Source organism: Arachis hypogaea, chromosome 4, assembly GCF_003086295.3.
Source record: "Arachis hypogaea cultivar Tifrunner chromosome 4, arahy.Tifrunner.gnm2.J5K5, whole genome shotgun sequence".
Classification (NCBI taxonomy): domain Eukaryota; kingdom Viridiplantae; phylum Streptophyta; class Magnoliopsida; order Fabales; family Fabaceae; genus Arachis; species Arachis hypogaea.
This window is the reverse complement of record NC_092039.1, coordinates 120585701-120602535: the sequence shown is the minus strand read 5'-3', so window position 1 is coordinate 120602535 and position 16835 is coordinate 120585701. Positions and strand designations below refer to the sequence as shown.

The window sequence follows — 16835 nt, the reverse complement described above, 5'->3', positions numbered from 1 at the left end:
CTGACCACTCGACCAACCCAAGTTAGTTGATATGAACATGTATTATATCTTATCTAATCTAGAACTATTCGTAATATTGAAAAAGGATTAAGAATGAGAGTTACCAGTCAGCAGTCGCCTTAAAATCGGATGGATACATTTTTTATTTGAACCTATATGTCTTTAAATGAGCTATTTACGTACGATCTAAAACCGTAACAATATTAAATATTTTAGTCAAACATATTAAATCATATAAAAACATGTTCATACGAGTAATTTTCAATTAAGTATTTTAATAATAATTTGTTGGACATGTTTTTGTTGTCCCAATAGCACTGTCCTAATTTAAATTACAAAGGGGCATTTTGGCCAAGAAAAGTACCAACCATTAACAACCTTATATATCACTAGTTTTACTTTACATAAAACTTTTATGTGTATATATATATATATATATATATATATATATATATATATATATATATATATATATATAACCACACTACCAGACATCAAAATTCCAAGCATTCCTGTACCTAACTGAGAATTGGCCTATCAGCATCCATGGCAGAGCTTGAGAATCCAAGTGTGATGCCAAAGGTGGTAGCTTTCCTCTCTTCTCTGCTCAAAAGGGTAGCTGAATCCAATGATCATAACCAGCAACAACTCTTGCATCAGAAGATCTCTGTCTTCCATGGATTAACAAGACCAACTATATCAATTCAGAGCTACCTTGAGAGGATTTTCAAGTATGCAAATTGTAGTCCTTCTTGCTACATTGTTGCATATGTTTATCTTGATCGATTCACTCAGAGACAACCCTCTTTGCCAATCAACTCCTTCAATGTTCATAGGTTACTAATTACCAGTGTTATGGTAGCTGCTAAATTCATGGATGACATGTAAGTATCTTAATTATTAATGTTAATCATGAATTATTGGATGATCAAGTTTAGCACTTTCTTTAATTTTTTTTCTTTTTAAGATTTAATTTGATGGTGTTAGTTATTAGATACACCTAATCATATGAAAGCATGTGTTTTGAAAATCCTTGTTTCTCAATGTTAGATTTTGAATTATTTCAACTCTAAAGATGTTTTTGGCATTAAGGTAAAAATAATAATTAATAATAAAATTATATATATATAGTAAGATATTATCCATGAAATTTTACACATCATTCTTTTTACTCTGAAAAGGCATAGATAGATCTTGCATTTTGTTACCCTATTAATCAAAACTTATTGAATTTTTTATTTTCTACCATAATTATATAACACAAACTTGTAAATTTGATAAAGACCTTGCTTGTTTAAAGAATATAATGTTTCTTGTGAATAATACCATATGTCCAGGCTGGATTACCATTAGACAGAGACAACCCACCCATGTGACCCCACCATTTTATTGCATGCACCCTAGCATCTACCTTTTGTGTACAATGATTTATCAAATTCTCAAATTAAATATAAACATATATATATAATTTTGGAGTTGAATTAGCATAGAGACATCCAACTTAAAAGGGACAAATTATATCATTAATGGTTGGCATGCTAATATCTTAACTTAAAAATAAAATATAAAAAAAAATCACATTCTATTCAACAACAAATTAAATTTGACATTTCTACAATTAAAATATTATCTGACATTTTTTTTATAAATATACAATTATAGTGTGGAACTCGTTTATTATCTTTTTCAACTTTATTTTCTTTTCTACTTTTTAAAATTGATAACTTTTTTTACTATAATTACCAACTATTTATTTATTTACTTTTTGCATATAATTACTTTACAAAGATCATTTTTTTTATTCAACAATTGCTCACCATGTGATTTGAAATCAACAGGTACTACAACAATGCTTACTATGCAAAAGTTGGAGGAATCACCACAATAGAGATGAACTTTCTTGAGGTTGACTTCTTATTTGGTTTAGGGTTCCATTTAAATGTGACACCTGGCACATTCCAAGCATATTGTGGCCATCTCCAAAAAGAAATGCTTATGATGCAACCTCAGCTGGATTTTGAAAATTCTTCTTCCCTAAGTTTAGGAAAATCTCTAAAAACCCATTTGTGCTTCAATGATGATGAATCTTCCCATCAAAATCAGCAGCAGCAGCAACAACAACAACAACAATTAGCTGTTTGATATTTTAATTTTATTTTCATGCATTTTCTCAATGCTTGTGTAGTATGTAGTATATTGGTTAGTTGTAGTTGAAGATGTAGTAGTGTGACAATGCAATTACATATTGGCAAAAATTAATTATAATTTAGTTGTGGACTACTTTGCTAATTTGCTTACTTCTCACATTCTCTATCCAATTCTTTCTTCTTTTTTATCTTTTACCAAATTTAATAGTATATTTTTTAACTCTTTTTGCATCTCTGAATTTCTTGTATGAAGCATTCTTGGCAATGTACAGATAATTGTTGTCTCTTCTTTACAGTCTGGCTAGAAAAGTCTGAGTATAATAATAATTTAATTCGTTGTATCTTCTTATCCACTATTGGAATTTTTAAAGACAATTTGCAATTGCATTGTTTTTGTTATTGTAATGTAAATAAAAGGAAAGAAATTTAGAAACATACACCAACTTAGGAGTGCACATGCATCGGATGAAGCCGAGTTTGATGGGACCTAGACATGACCCAAAATATACATCGGATCTATTTATTAGACCCGAATCCGACCCTAGACCCGATGAAACTAATACACTTTTGAGCTACAATTATACCGGGTGAAAACCGGACCGTTAACATTACATTACGTTGATACCTTCTTGTAAGCTAGCATGTAAAAATATCCAAATTTTCAAGACTCCAACCATTATTTAACATAGTAAAATTCACTTAGAAAAATATAACAAGAACCAACCCTTCTTTAAAATTAAAGCATAACCACAATCAATACTAAAGTAAAACCACAATCAATAATAATATTGTCTAATAATACCAAATATTTAAATCAATACAAATAACACAATATTATGCATTAGTCTAAAGTCATATGCATTCTAAACATAAAACATTAACTTATAGTCTTATAATGACTAATAACACAAATATTAATGTTTACAATACTTAAATTCCACATAAAAATAGTCATGATCCATCACTAATAACACAAAATATTAATTGTGTATGATGATCGGGCCGACTTCGGGTGACTCGAGCTATAGCCCGAACCCGACCCGAAATAATGACCGGGTTTATTCTTGAGACCTTACCCGGCTCTAAACCAAATGAAATCACACCAAATTAGCCCCTAAAGTATTCGGGACCGGGTCGGGTCTATGCACCCCTACACCAACTGAACTACTACTTGGGATATAATTAATAAAAAAAATAAGAATAAAACATATTTTTTGTTCTTGAAGTTAAAAATTTTAAAAATATTTTTAAATTTTATTTTGTTCTAAAAATTTTCGAATTGCATCAAAATATCCTCACGGTTAATTTTTTAAAAAATTTAAGACTAATTTAGCAATAATTTTACAAGGTAAAATTGAAAATTTAGTTATCTAGGATATATTTAATTGTCATATATTATTATTGGATTGATCTTAAACTTTTTAAAAATTTAATTATCAGAAATATATTTGATATAAATAAAAAATTTTAAAAATAAAATTAAAATAAAATAAAAGTTAAAAATATTTTTAAAATTTTTGATAAATTTTAAAAACAAAAATATATTTTACCCAAAAAATTTAAAAAACTACCATGATTGAAATAATCTTATATACCATTAGGTTATTATAGTACATGATGCACTAAAATTAATAGAACAATAGAGCAATGCTAGGAACCAAAAGGTATTAGCCAAAAATCAGCTAAATATCTTTGGGTGAATTCAAAATTTCTATGAGTTAATATATATGGATGTTTTTTCTGCTAAGTATCAGAATGTTTCTTTTTCATACTAAATAGATGTTCTTTTATATATTTTTTAAATTTTTTTGTATTACAAATGTGAATGTCTATTTTTTTTAAAAATTTCATATTTTTTTAAATTTTATAGATATTTAATTATTTTTGCTAAAATATAATTGGATTCTTTTTTATATTTTTTTAAATTTTATAGACATTTAATTATTTTTGCTAAAATATAATTAGATGTTTCTTTTGTTAAGTATTAGGATGTTTTTTTTCATATTCAATGAATGTTTTTTTATAATTAATATTGACAAATAGCAATTCTTATCCAAGTTCATTCTTTCAAGATATAACCTGACCTCCGTACAAATATACATGTATCATCATCAAGATGCATATTGTATTATATTAAGAAAAACACACACAATGCATGTGAGAATGGATTGGATTGATGAGAATGAATGATGACCTCCGCGGAGAAGCCACGAACTTCTTTGAGAACGATCTTCTCGAGGCCATTAATGCCAAGCGTGGACATGAAATTCACCACGCGCTGCGCATGGTCTATGGTTTTTTGGCGCGTTAGGATGTTCAAGATGGGATGGAAGGTGGTCGCACTGGGGCGGCAGCCTCCGGCGTCGGTACGTGCCATATATTCGATGACTTGGAGCGCGTCATCGACGCGCTGGAGCTTGTAGAGGCGCGTGGTTGAGGAGGGAAGAGGAGGTTTCGTCGGTGACGAAGTCAAAGGTGGACTTCGTGTTGAAGCAATTGTCTTGGATGCGCTTGTTGAGGGCGTCGCGGAGAGGATGGAAGTCAGCAGCGCTTCCATCAGCATTGGTAAGAAAGAGAGATATGTGTGTGATTGTCGGAGGTAGGTAGGTTAATGTGAGAGAGAAGAGAAAGACTTTTATATATTTTAATTAGGTTTACTTAATTAATTTTAAATTTTTTAAATTTAAAATTTAAAAAATTTAAAATTAATTATTAATATAAGTTAATGTAATTTTGTTTAGTTTTTGTCTCACAACTTCTTGGTTGGATATACTTTTTCAATCTAATATTATCCAAACAAAAAATTGTAACGTGCTTAATTTTGTAGTAAATATTTATTTTGGTGGGTACATAAGCCAGTTTGGCCGAAAGGGGACAAAAGAATGATGTGCACAGTACATTAAGAGGTACCATTTTAATTTGATGTATTTATTTGTTTGTTTGTGTTTTTTATTTTAATTAATTAAATTAATTTATTGGCTAGGGAAGACAGATTGTGGTAATTGACAGTTGTTTGTGTGTAAGTGTTGATTGATGAGAAGAGAAGGAAAGAACATGTGCAATAATAGAGAACCAGAATTTATGGTTGGTGGTGGAGAGAGAAAGAAACCAAAGTTACAAAGTGTTATTTGGACTGCCGGCACAACCACAAAGCTTCACTGTTTGGTCGGTTTCCCTTTTTTCTTCTTCTTCTTCTTTGCTATTTAGAATGGTTGACACCAATCTATTTTTTAGATTTAAAATTCATGACCCATATAAAAAATCTTTTTGTGGATATTGAATAAAAATATCTACAGAATGTATTTATAAAAAAAAATTAATTATTTGTTAGTTTTTATAATTTTATTAAATTTATAATTAAATTATTATATATTTTTTTTAAATTAGTCTTTATATTATTTTTAATTTTATAATTAAATTTTTGTTAATATAAAAATATTAAAATCAACAGAATTTTTTTTACAAATTAAAACTATTTTAAATCAAGAATTTAACTAAATCTTTGATCATATATTTTTAATATAAAAAAATCTAATTATTTCAAAACTAATTAAAAACAGTAATGTAAGAACCTAATTAAAAAAATACAAAAATTTAATTATAAATTTAGTAAAATTATAGAACTAAAAGAATAATTAAATAAAAAATTATTTTAAAGGTAAAGAAAAAGAAAACTTAAATTGCTGTACTTATTATCAATCATATTCAATAGTATTTAAGTTTTAATTTTAACAACTCCATAATTTTTATACATTTTCATGCTACTAATAACATACAACTTGAGATGAAAGCAAGGCGAATTGAGTAAATCCTAGTCAAAGTTAAATTTATTTTATGAAAATTGAATTCGATTTACAATTTGACTCGTTTACAATCATATAGAATTGTAAAGTTTAAGTTAAATTTACCATGTTACTTAGATTATTTCTTTATCAATAATAGGTTTACAATTGTAATTATTTTTTAGTGAGAGTACATAAAAAAAAGTACATAGTATATAAGGTGTAATAACTCAACAAATATTTTCTAAGGGGGATTTTTCATTCTCTCCAACAATGAGAAGAACCTATCTCTCTCCCTCTCTTAATCCCTTCTGATTCATCAAACCATCAACATCACAGCTTGAACAGTTTAGGGCATGAGATTTTCTTCATGGTGCGGTGAGCGTGGAGAGCAACCAAGCTGTGAATAAAAAAAAAAAAGTTGTGAATTGAGATCAATCCAATTTTGCCATTCTCTTTCTATCCCTAATTTTTCTTTCGACATTTTCTTTCCCCCATTCTTACCTCTTCCTTCAAACTCATCCAATAGAGTTTGATGAGAGGCTATTTCGCAAGATTCTTTCTTGGTGAACATAGCTGTTCCGATCAACGAGTTGGAAGGAAGAAGATCTGAATCCCTATTACTCTGTGATTCATTGATTTCTCAAAATGGCAAACAGATCCTCCCATTGCAGAGGTCGTGGAGCTACATTGGCTTGCTCTCATTGCAACAAGCAAGGTCACATAGAAGATGTATGCTATAAGAAGCATGGGTACTCCTCCCACTTCTACCAATGGCAGCAACATAACACCACCATCAATCACGTGATCACTGAGGGGCATGATGATATACTCAGTGACAAACAATTCCAGCTCAATTGTCTCCAAGAGAACATTGGAATATCAAGATCTGGATTCACTCCAGAGCAAAGATTTGCCTTGTTAGAGTTGATCAAAGACAAAAGTGTGCAGCAACAACCTCATAATGCAAATCAAATTTTGACTAATTCTATTCACACTTCCACTCCAGGTAAAACCATTGCATTACATTTTAATGCGAGAATTATGAGCATTATCACTCCAAAATCTGCACTATGGATCATTGATTCCGGTGCAACAGATCATGTGACTTTTGATTTAAAAGATTTTGCATGTTTTCAAAATATTGATCCAATCAATGTGATATTGCCAAATGGAACCAAAACTGTTAGCACCATCATTGGCACAATCACATTCTCTAAAAATTTTTTTCTCAAAAATGTTTTATACATTCCTTCTTTTGATTTTAAATTGATATCTGTGTCAAAGTTAACCTCAAACTTACATTGTCAATTGTTAATCAATGATAAGTGTTGTGAGATACAAGATAGATCCACATCAAAAATGATTGGCATTGCTGAGTGTATAGAAGGGTTATATACAATGAGTAGAGAACCAGAATTCTCTCATTTTCTCCCTCTTCCAACAAAGCAAGCTTCATTGGCGGTAACTACTACTACTACTCATCCCACCACACCTTCACACAGTGAGCACAACAACATTTGGCATCTTAGATTAGGACACATACCCATGCATAAATTGATTTTTCTGAAAGAAGTATTATCCTTTTATAGATAGTATTACTTCAAAATTTCCTTGTGATTCATGTCATTTTGCAAAACAAAAGAAATTATCTTTTAATCTTAGTACAACTAAAATAAAAGATTGTTTTGATTTAGTTCATATGGATATCTGGGGTCCTATTTCTGTCCCTTCCAATGAAGGACATAGGTATTTTTTGACTGTGGTGGATGGTAAGAGCAAATTCACTTGGATTTTTTTTTATGAAAACCAAATCTGAAGCATCACAATTGGTTATTAATTTTGTGAATTTTGTCAGAGTACATTTTGAAAAACAAGTTAAGTGTATAAGGACCGACAATGGGCCAGAATTCACTCTAAAATCCTTTTTTGCATCAACTGGAATTTTACACCAAACTTCTTGTGTAGAAACACCAGAGCAAAACGGGATTGTAGAGAGAAAACACCAACATATTTTAGGTGTTGCTAGAGCACTGCTATTTCAATCAGGAATTCCACATTGTTTTTGGCAATACGCAGTTGCTCACGCCATTCACCTAATTAATAGGTTGCCCAGCACTAACCTGAATAATGCTAGTCCTTATAAGCTTTTGTATGGCAACTTACCTGACCTTTCATATTTAAGAGTATTTGGTTCTCTTGCATATGCCTCCACATTAACAAATTCAAGAACAAAATTAGACCCAAGAGCAAGAAAAACAGCTTTTCTTGGTTTTAAATTAGGAACAAAGGGTTTTCGACTTATTGATTTAAAATCAAAGGAAATTTTCATATCCAGAAATGTAATTTTTTATGAAACTCATTTTCCATTTTTACATTCCACTAGCACTGACATTTCTGTAGTGCCCATTCGTACTCCACAATGCATTGATCTTTTTCAATATGATACACCATCCACACATCATTTGCAATCACCCACACATACCACACTCATAGATTCAAATGAGCATTTCTCAAGCTCAATGCACTCACCAATTTCCTCACACACCATTGCACCCATTACCACACCACACACTAATAATGCACCTGCATCACAACACTCTGACATCACACATGACTGCATTACTAGAAAGTCTGAAAGAGTCAAGAAACCGCTTGCTTATTTGAAGGACTATCATTGTATGACAACCCACACAGCTCACTCTAGCAATGTTTCCAACTCTAACTCTTTATATCCTATCTCACAACACTTGTCATATGATAAACTAAGCCCGAAATATAAGTCACTTTCTCTAGCCATCACCTCAAATCAAGAACCTAGCACTTATGAGGAAGCGACTGCACATGAATGTTGGAGAAAGGCAATACAAGATGAATTGACAGCTCTAGATCAGAACAGAACTTGGTGTCTCACTGAACTCCCAAAAGACAAGAAGGCTGTGGGTTGCAAATGGGTTTTTCGGGTAAAATTCAATCCCAATGGCACCATAGAAAGGCACAAAGCGAGGCTAGTTGCAAAAGGATTCACTCAAGTGCAAGGAGTAGATTATGGTGATACTTTTAGTCCAGTTGTCAAAATGACTACCCTACGAGTAATGTTAGCATTAGCAGCGGCAAAGAAATGGCATTTGAAACAGCTGGATGTCAACACTGCCTTCCTTCATGGAGATTTGGACAAAGAAGTTTATATGAAGATACTACCCGGTTTGGCTGTGTCACAACCAGGTTTGGTTTGTAAATTGCAAAAATCTCTATATGGGCTTAAGCAAGCAAGCAGGCAATGGAACATTAAACTCACTCAGACTCTTGTGGATGCTGGTTATAAGCAGTTTTTTTATGATCATTCACTCTTCATTAAGAAACAATCTCAAAGCTTTACTGCCATTCTAGTATATGTTGATGACTTGGTTTTAACCGGGAATGACATTGGTGAAATCAATTCCATCAAGCAAGATTTGGATGACAAATTCAAAATAAAGGATCTTGGTGATCTCAAATACTTCTTGGGAATGGAAGTAGCACGCTCTAACTCTGGAATTCACATTTATCAGCGGAAGTACACCATGGACCTTCTCAGAGATTTTGGTTATCTAGATTGCAAGCCTCTCTCTACTCCATTTGATTATAGTCAGAAACTTTCAAAGGAATCAGGTACCATTTTAACAGACAACACTGTTTACAGACAGCTCATCGGCCGACTCCTTTACCTCACAAATACTAGACCCGATATCTCTTATGCTGTGGGACGTTTGAGCCAATTTTTGGACTGTGCAACAACTTCTCACCTACAGGCTGCTTTTCGTGTACTCCGATATTTAAAAGGCCGACCTGCAACTGGTCTCTTCTTCTCCTCTACTTCTAATCTGCATCTCACTGGATTTGCCGATGCTGACTGGGCTACCTGTGCCGATACTCGTCGCTCCATTTCCGGTTATTGCTTCATGCTTGGGAACTCGCTCATTAGCTGAAAGAGTAAAAAGCAAACCACAGTTGCCAAGTCCTCTGCAGAAGCTGAATATAGGTCTCTTGCTGTTGCCACTTGTGAAGCTAGTTGGTTATCTTTCTTAATGGATTTCATTGGCTTGCCGCTTCAAAAGTCTATCACTCTATTTTGTGACAACCAGTCAGCCATTCACATTGCCAATAATCCCATTTTTCATGAAAGAACTAAACACATTGAAGTGGACTGCCATATTGTTCGTGAAAAGCATTTGTCTGGTCTCATTCATCTTATGCCAGTTCGTTCCAAGGATCAACTTGCTGATTTTCTTACCAAAGCTCTGCCACCGGGTCCTTTCTTGCCAATGTTTCCAAGCTAGGATTGTTAGATTTACACAATTCTAGCTTGCGGGAGGGTGTTACCTAGATTATTTCTTTATCAATAATAGGTTTACCATTGTAATTATTTTTTAGTGAGAGTACATAAAAAAAAGTACATAGTATATAAGGTGTAATAACTCAACAAATATTTTCTAAGGGGGATTTTTTATTCTCTCCAACAATGAGAAGAACCTATCTCTCTCCCTCTCTTAATCCCTTCTGATTCATCAAACCATCAACATCACAGCTTGAAAAGCTTAGGGCATGAGATTTTCTTCATACCATAAATTCATAAACTTATTTAAATTCATGATCAAATTTAAATAAAATAAATATAGACATATTAGCATAAACTAAAAATATAAAATAAATAATATATATTAACGCAAATTTTTATAATAAATAATGTATATAATTTGTAAGTTGTTAATAAATTGAATTGGAGTTGATTTACGAGTTAGCCGAACTCACTTATTCCTATTCTATTTACAGCTCAGCCTCTTCTAATAATTTTCAATGCCGACGCTAAGTTTGGGAGCTTTGCATTTCTATTTTAATTTAATTCAACTAAAAGTGAATGATTAAATGAGGAACCGACACTATATATGTTTTAATTTACTTACAACCTTTTTTGCTTTGAAACTAATGAACTGAAAACTAGTCTTGCTTGCCTTCTATTTATTTTGTTCGAGTCTAAAATATTTTATATTTAACTCTCGTATTAAAAAAATATTATTCTAAATATAAGTGTTCTCACTTATATCAGCTTGTTTCCATATATATATATATATATATTCTCTTGCTGGATCTATAAGCTATTCCAATAACACCACCATTGGCGAGTGGTGACTGATTATTAAACACATACAGAAAAGTTATCGAAATACGCGAAGATATATAATATCTATAAGAATTCTGTTAGCGAATAAATGGAGTATTTATATAATGTGTATAATGGACTATTTATTTAGCCTAATATGAGTTAAAAAATAGAGAAAATATAGAAAGCTAATAGAGTATTTGTACAATGTGTACAATGGGGTATAGGAATGTTTGATTCAGTAGGATATCAGATGTTTATTATTTCTGGTACCCATCTAAATAATTATTCTGGATGATATAAGTATATTGTGTTTGAGAAATTAGTAGTATTTTATTTTGGATGTTATTTTTTAAAAAAATACTAGATAAACAATGACCATTTTAAACAACATAAAATAGTTACAACGAACGGGTAATAAATTAAAAGGAGAAAATACTATCATTTTACTACCATTTTCATCCCTAGCTCATTACATACTTATTATCAAATTATAAATCCTTGTCATCATTGATTTTCAATTAAATATTCTCACTAAGTATTTTTAATAAAACAAAATTTGTTAGCCAAATTCAGGAGAAAAATTGAGCTTAAATGATTATTTTTTATATATAAAAATGTTTCATTCTTTAAATTTTTTAAGTACTTTATTAATTAAGCAATTTTTAATTATTTATTTATTATATTTTATATTAATAGTTTAAAATTAAAATAGAATATTTCAGGTTAATCATTTTTCTAAAGAAAATTACAAAAATAAAAATTCAAATCCTACTAATTTATTTATTATTTCTAATAACATATATTTCTTAAAGGGTTTGCCTAATGCCTATAACATTTCTCTACTGCAATGGGTATAGCCATTGTTTTCGGCAATTGATGGATTTGCGTGATGGAAAAAAGAATTGTAGGAAAATGGTTGCTTAACTTTCACATGTTAGGAGTGACAAAAAACAATAATTAAATCATATAAACTCTAGTTTCAATGAGACGGAAGATATAGAATTTAATTGGTGGAAACGACTTCCCTTGAATTATATTAAGTCACGTTTGGTTTTAATTTCTTTCTTTTTCTTTTTTCATGGCTCAATGCAAAGCTTGGTTTTGCAATCGTTGGACAATAACATTGTTATAGTAGCTATTAATTATGATAGCCAATGTTTGCTAAAGTTCTTTGGCTATGATGATGGTGGTTGAAACCACCGCAATATGAACCTTTCCGATTGTTATTCATTAACCAAACATTAGCGTAGCCATATTTAATTGACCAAATGAAAGTGCTACATATAAAGCCATAAAGGGGCACCCTATGAGTTGAACCGTACACGATTGCTTTGGAAATGAGTTTACTATAAATTAGATAAATCTAATTAAGTTGAGTTAGTCTAGTAGTTAGCTAATTAGTCCACTTAAATAAGTGTTGGGTGTTTGAATATCACCTTGTACATGCAGACAACAATTCACTGATGACAAATCCTTAAATAAAGTTCAGTATCGCGGCGATGGATTAGTTATTGACCTACCGAACTGAAGAATACTGTCGAAAATCAATAAAATAAGTTTAGATAAATCTTTTAGGTATTTTATACTTCATCCTTCTCATAAATGCAAACTCTAAGTTATCACTAAATTTAAAATGTAAAAAAAATAATTGTTATGAGAAGGAAGGAGAGTATTATTAAAAGAATTTAATTATACAAATAATAATTATATATTATTATATTAATAAAATACTAATTTTTAAATTTATTGCTTAAAAAGTCTTTTGAATGTATAAATTGAATCTAATTAAATAATCATATAAAATTATATATATTATTAGTATATTAAAATTAAATTTTTATTAAAATATACAAAATAAATATTTATTATCAAAATAAATACAGGAGAATGTTCACAACTAACATTTTTGGTGAAAAAATTTTAGAAATTTTCTAATATTAGCTTTTTTTTTTGTGGGTGGATTGGACAACCCCAATCCTAAGTACACAATACACACTCACACACTCCTTATATACTTACCATTTTTTTTCGGTTGCAGTTGGTAGGACTTAAAATCCGAGACTTTTAAAATGGAGAGGGGGCAAAATGCTGTGTGAATTATGGCTCATTGGTAGAATATTAGCTTAAATGCAAGAAAAAGAATGTCAACTTATTTAAAAAATTTTGGTAAATGACACCATTTAGAACAACAGGCTTGACGTTTCTGGACCCAAAACAAATATGGATCCTATCAAAGAAGACTAAGCCCAGTCAACTTATTATGTGATTTTTTTATTTTATTAGTTTTCCAATAATGTTTAGTATGGGATATTGGATAATTTTCAGTTTTCAGTTTCACACGTGACTGGTACATTGCTGTTCCATTTACAGCATTAAAAGATATTCCAGCTACATTTTCAACATTTTTTTATCGACAATTGGTATAAGATCAACGAATTAGATATAATTGAGATTATGAAATATCAGTAATGGTAGAGAAAAAATAATTTAAAATTATTTTATTTAACTTAACATCTATAATTTCATGAATATAACCTTTAAAATTATATACTTAGTATATCTAATATTATATATTTATTTTAAAAAATAATCAATGAATATAAAATAAGATAACTTTAAATTGATTTAGGCCAGTAACAAAGATCATGTCACCAGCACTTCAAGTCAACTACAAAATCTTCATTGAAGCAATTGTATGAACTAATTCTTCTAACAAGAATCACCAACCACACATGATTTTCATGGTTTGATTTTCTTCCTAGAACTAACAAATCTGCTACAAATTCTATAATCTAAAATTAATCTAACATAACAAAGATCAACCATGACCTAAGCTTAATTATTGTGATGAGGAGCATATTTCCTTAACAATAAGCCAAAAATAGAAGCCGAAATTCTCAAAACAAATGGACCAGCAGCAGTAATTAGAACATAACGAAATCTAACAGAATTCCCAGGTGTGACAGCAAAAACAGAGGAACCATAAGTGACAGCCATAGAAATAGTTGCAACCCAAATCTCAAAATTGAAAGGGAACTTATGTGTAAGTGACAGAATTACCAAGATTGAATTTGAGAAAGCAAGAGTGTTGAAGATGAGAAAAACATAATAAGCTTTCTTCTGAGAAGCATAGATTGCTCTTCCTGCTTTCTCACCATCTTGCCAAACACCACCTGGAGGATTAATCCCAGCTTGGAATGTAACTGCTGCCACCAAAGTGAAGATTATTAGAAGAATGTTTCTAATGTCACTTGGTGTGTCTTTTCCTTCTTCATACTGAAAATATTTGAACCAATTTTTTCTTATACCAATTGGAATAACCATTTTTTGTGCATGTGCAATGATCAATTGGGTGCCTTATATATATATTTCAACAAAGAAACTTTTAAGGGAGAGTGTATGTAGTAGTTTCTTATTTTCTTGATCATTGAGGAAATTTCTTGGTTGAGTCGTGGACCAACTTTAAGCGTAGAATATTAGTGTAAAGATCAATTGGTCACTGAGGAAATTTCTTGGTTCCAAATTTGAAACAGACCTATGTAGTGGACCACGTAAATTTCTTGTACTACTAACTCAAACCCAGACTTGGTCAAATTAAATAGAAAAGATCAAACCAACTTAGGTTAGTTGAATTATTAGTTCAGAGGCTCAAATTTTGTTGTGTTGTGTATCCAGCAAACTTTTAAATAGAAATCTTTACAGCTTGATTTATGGATTGAAAAATACTATACGAAATAAAAAAAAACAAGTAAACATAAGTTATAATTAAAATTTTTTTTTGTCAAATGTATAATTAAGTATGATTTGAGTTCTTAATTCTTGTTATTTTTGTTGAGTCTCCTACGCTATTTTTCAGTTTGACAGACTAGGGATTCATCCATCCCATATCATAGTTTTATTTAAAAGTTTGACAGTAGACAATAATTATTATATGATTATTGCATGCACAAGGCAGTATTTAAATTTTTGATACTTACTTAAGTAGCATAGCAAGTTAACTACTAGAACAACTCAAATGAGTTAATTCAGTCACCAAAAAAATAAAAAATTTCAAATGAGTTCATTTTTGGGTTGCCCACGAATATTTTTCAATTCAGTAGCCCAAAGACTAATTTGCTCGGATACGAGAATTTTTGTTCAATTTTTTTTGTTACCCATGGTATCCTTCGCCCCGACAGGTCAATAACTAATCCGTCACGAATTTAAATTTCATTTAAGGGTTTGCCGCTGGCTAATAGATTATTGTATGCATAAGACGGAATTCGAACCCTTGCCATTTTCTTAAACGGAGAAGTGAGCTGATCACTCGACCAACTATTAATTCTTGTTAAGTTTAGTCAGGCCTCCTTTGAAGCCCAAACCAACCCTAAGCCCAATTTCTGATGCCCAAAAAAACAATGCAAAACCCCTTTCTTCTTGTCATCCTGCACAGCAAAACCCTACACAGATCTTCCTAACAGTTCTTTGGAAGAACGAAAGAAGGAATCATCACCCAACTCAATCACAGACAACAGAACATAACTGTTTCATAACGAATTCGTTTTTTTCCCTCCCTCCTCGTACCTGATCGAAACCCAAAACCGTAAAAAAAGTACAGTAATGGCGGGTGGTAGGTTCCGCGAGCTCTTCAAAAAATACGGCAAAGTAGCATTGGGCGTTCACTGCAGCGTCTCCGCCGCTTCCATCAGTGGCCTCTACGTTGCAATAAGGAACAACGTTGACGTCGAGTCCGTGCTCGAAAAGTTTCATATGGGTGCTGTTTCCGATAAAGAAGACCCTAATTCTGATAACCCTAACCTTAATTCCTCTTCTTCCGTTGATTCCGTTGACCCTGTTATGGTCAACGCTGCTGACGACGAAGAGAAGCCCAAGAGTAGGACCGCGCAGCTCGCTGCCTCTGCCGGCGGCGCCTTCACGCTCGCTCTGCTATGCAACAAGGCGTTGTTCCCGGTTAGGGTTCCGATCACCGTTATGCTGACGCCGCCAATCGCGAGGTTCTTGCGGAGTAGGAACATCATCAAGAGTATTTGAATTAGGGATTTTGGTTTTGTGCTGCTATGTGATTTTTATAGCTGGATTTTGTTGATTTTTTAGAATTGCATGAGGACTAAGGGTTTTACTGGGGTTTTAACTCCAATTTCCATGGAATTCATTGCAATATGAAAATTTTCATTTTTGATTAAAAAAAAGGGGGGCAATTACATCTTGATATTTATGACTTTTGTCTTGTTGGATTTGTGGTTCATGATTGCTGAACTTGGGAACGGAATAACATGTGAAATATTATCAATAAAGCCCTGTAAGAAGTAGTTTTTCAACTTACCAGCTTCGAATGCGTATCTTTCTGTGTTACAGTAGTAATTTTGAGGAGAGTTGGATAGTTCTCAATAATGCTAGGTTGGAATGCTTGAATTATAGATGCTACAATATTTTGTTCTTATTAGTTAATTTTGTGGACATGATTAGAGATTTTTTATGAGGATAGGTTATTTGCTTCCAAGTTTCAACTTGGTGATCTTCAAGCTACTTATCTATGTTCACTTCATAGTTTTTGATGTGCTGCTTTCTTTGTTGATTGATTATTGCTCCTCATCAGCTCCTGGCTACTATCTTTCAAAAGGTTGGTCCGAATTTGCATAGGAATGTTACAATGTGATAAGTAGAAATGAGGGATTTTGGCAGTCTTAGTATGAAGTAGTTGGAAAGATCAATGAATGAATAGCTTTACTCACCATGTCCCCTTTGTTTTAAATTCTGAAACTC

At 31.6% G+C, this 16835-nt stretch overlaps 3 protein-coding genes across 3 annotated transcripts; 2 read left to right on the top strand and 1 right to left on the bottom strand.

Moving 5' to 3' along the window:
• Positions 1–477: 477 nt before the first annotated feature.
• LOC112797647 (cyclin-U4-1) lies at positions 478–2289 on the top strand. The gene is made up of 2 exons (XM_025840693.3): positions 478–884; positions 1839–2289. Exons 1-2 carry the CDS (start codon positions 547–549, stop codon positions 2140–2142), a joined length of 642 nt encoding a protein of 213 aa, XP_025696478.1. The 5' UTR covers positions 478–546; the 3' UTR covers positions 2143–2289.
• An 11618-nt stretch (positions 2290–13907) lies between these two features.
• On the bottom strand, positions 13908–14396 carry LOC112794454 (uncharacterized). Its single transcript, XM_025836463.3, has one exon. It carries the CDS (start codon positions 14394–14396, stop codon positions 13908–13910), a length of 489 nt encoding a protein of 162 aa, XP_025692248.1.
• A 931-nt stretch (positions 14397–15327) lies between these two features.
• LOC112797640 (uncharacterized) lies at positions 15328–16390 on the top strand. Its single transcript, XM_025840679.3, has one exon. It carries the CDS (start codon positions 15672–15674, stop codon positions 16101–16103), a length of 432 nt encoding a protein of 143 aa, XP_025696464.1. The 5' UTR covers positions 15328–15671; the 3' UTR covers positions 16104–16390.
• Positions 16391–16835: the final 445 nt, after the last annotated feature.

Coding starts and splice junctions, on each gene's coding strand:
- LOC112797647 (XM_025840693.3), top strand. CDS start 547: ATGGCAGAGCTTGAGAATCCAAGTGTGATGCCAAAGGTGGTAGCTTTC. Junction 885..1,838: donor GCTAAATTCATGGATGACAT/GTAAGTATCTTA, acceptor TGAAATCAACAG/GTACTACAACAATGCTTACT.
- LOC112794454 (XM_025836463.3), bottom strand. CDS start 14,396: ATGGTTATTCCAATTGGTATAAGAAAAAATTGGTTCAAATATTTTCAG.
- LOC112797640 (XM_025840679.3), top strand. CDS start 15,672: ATGGCGGGTGGTAGGTTCCGCGAGCTCTTCAAAAAATACGGCAAAGTA.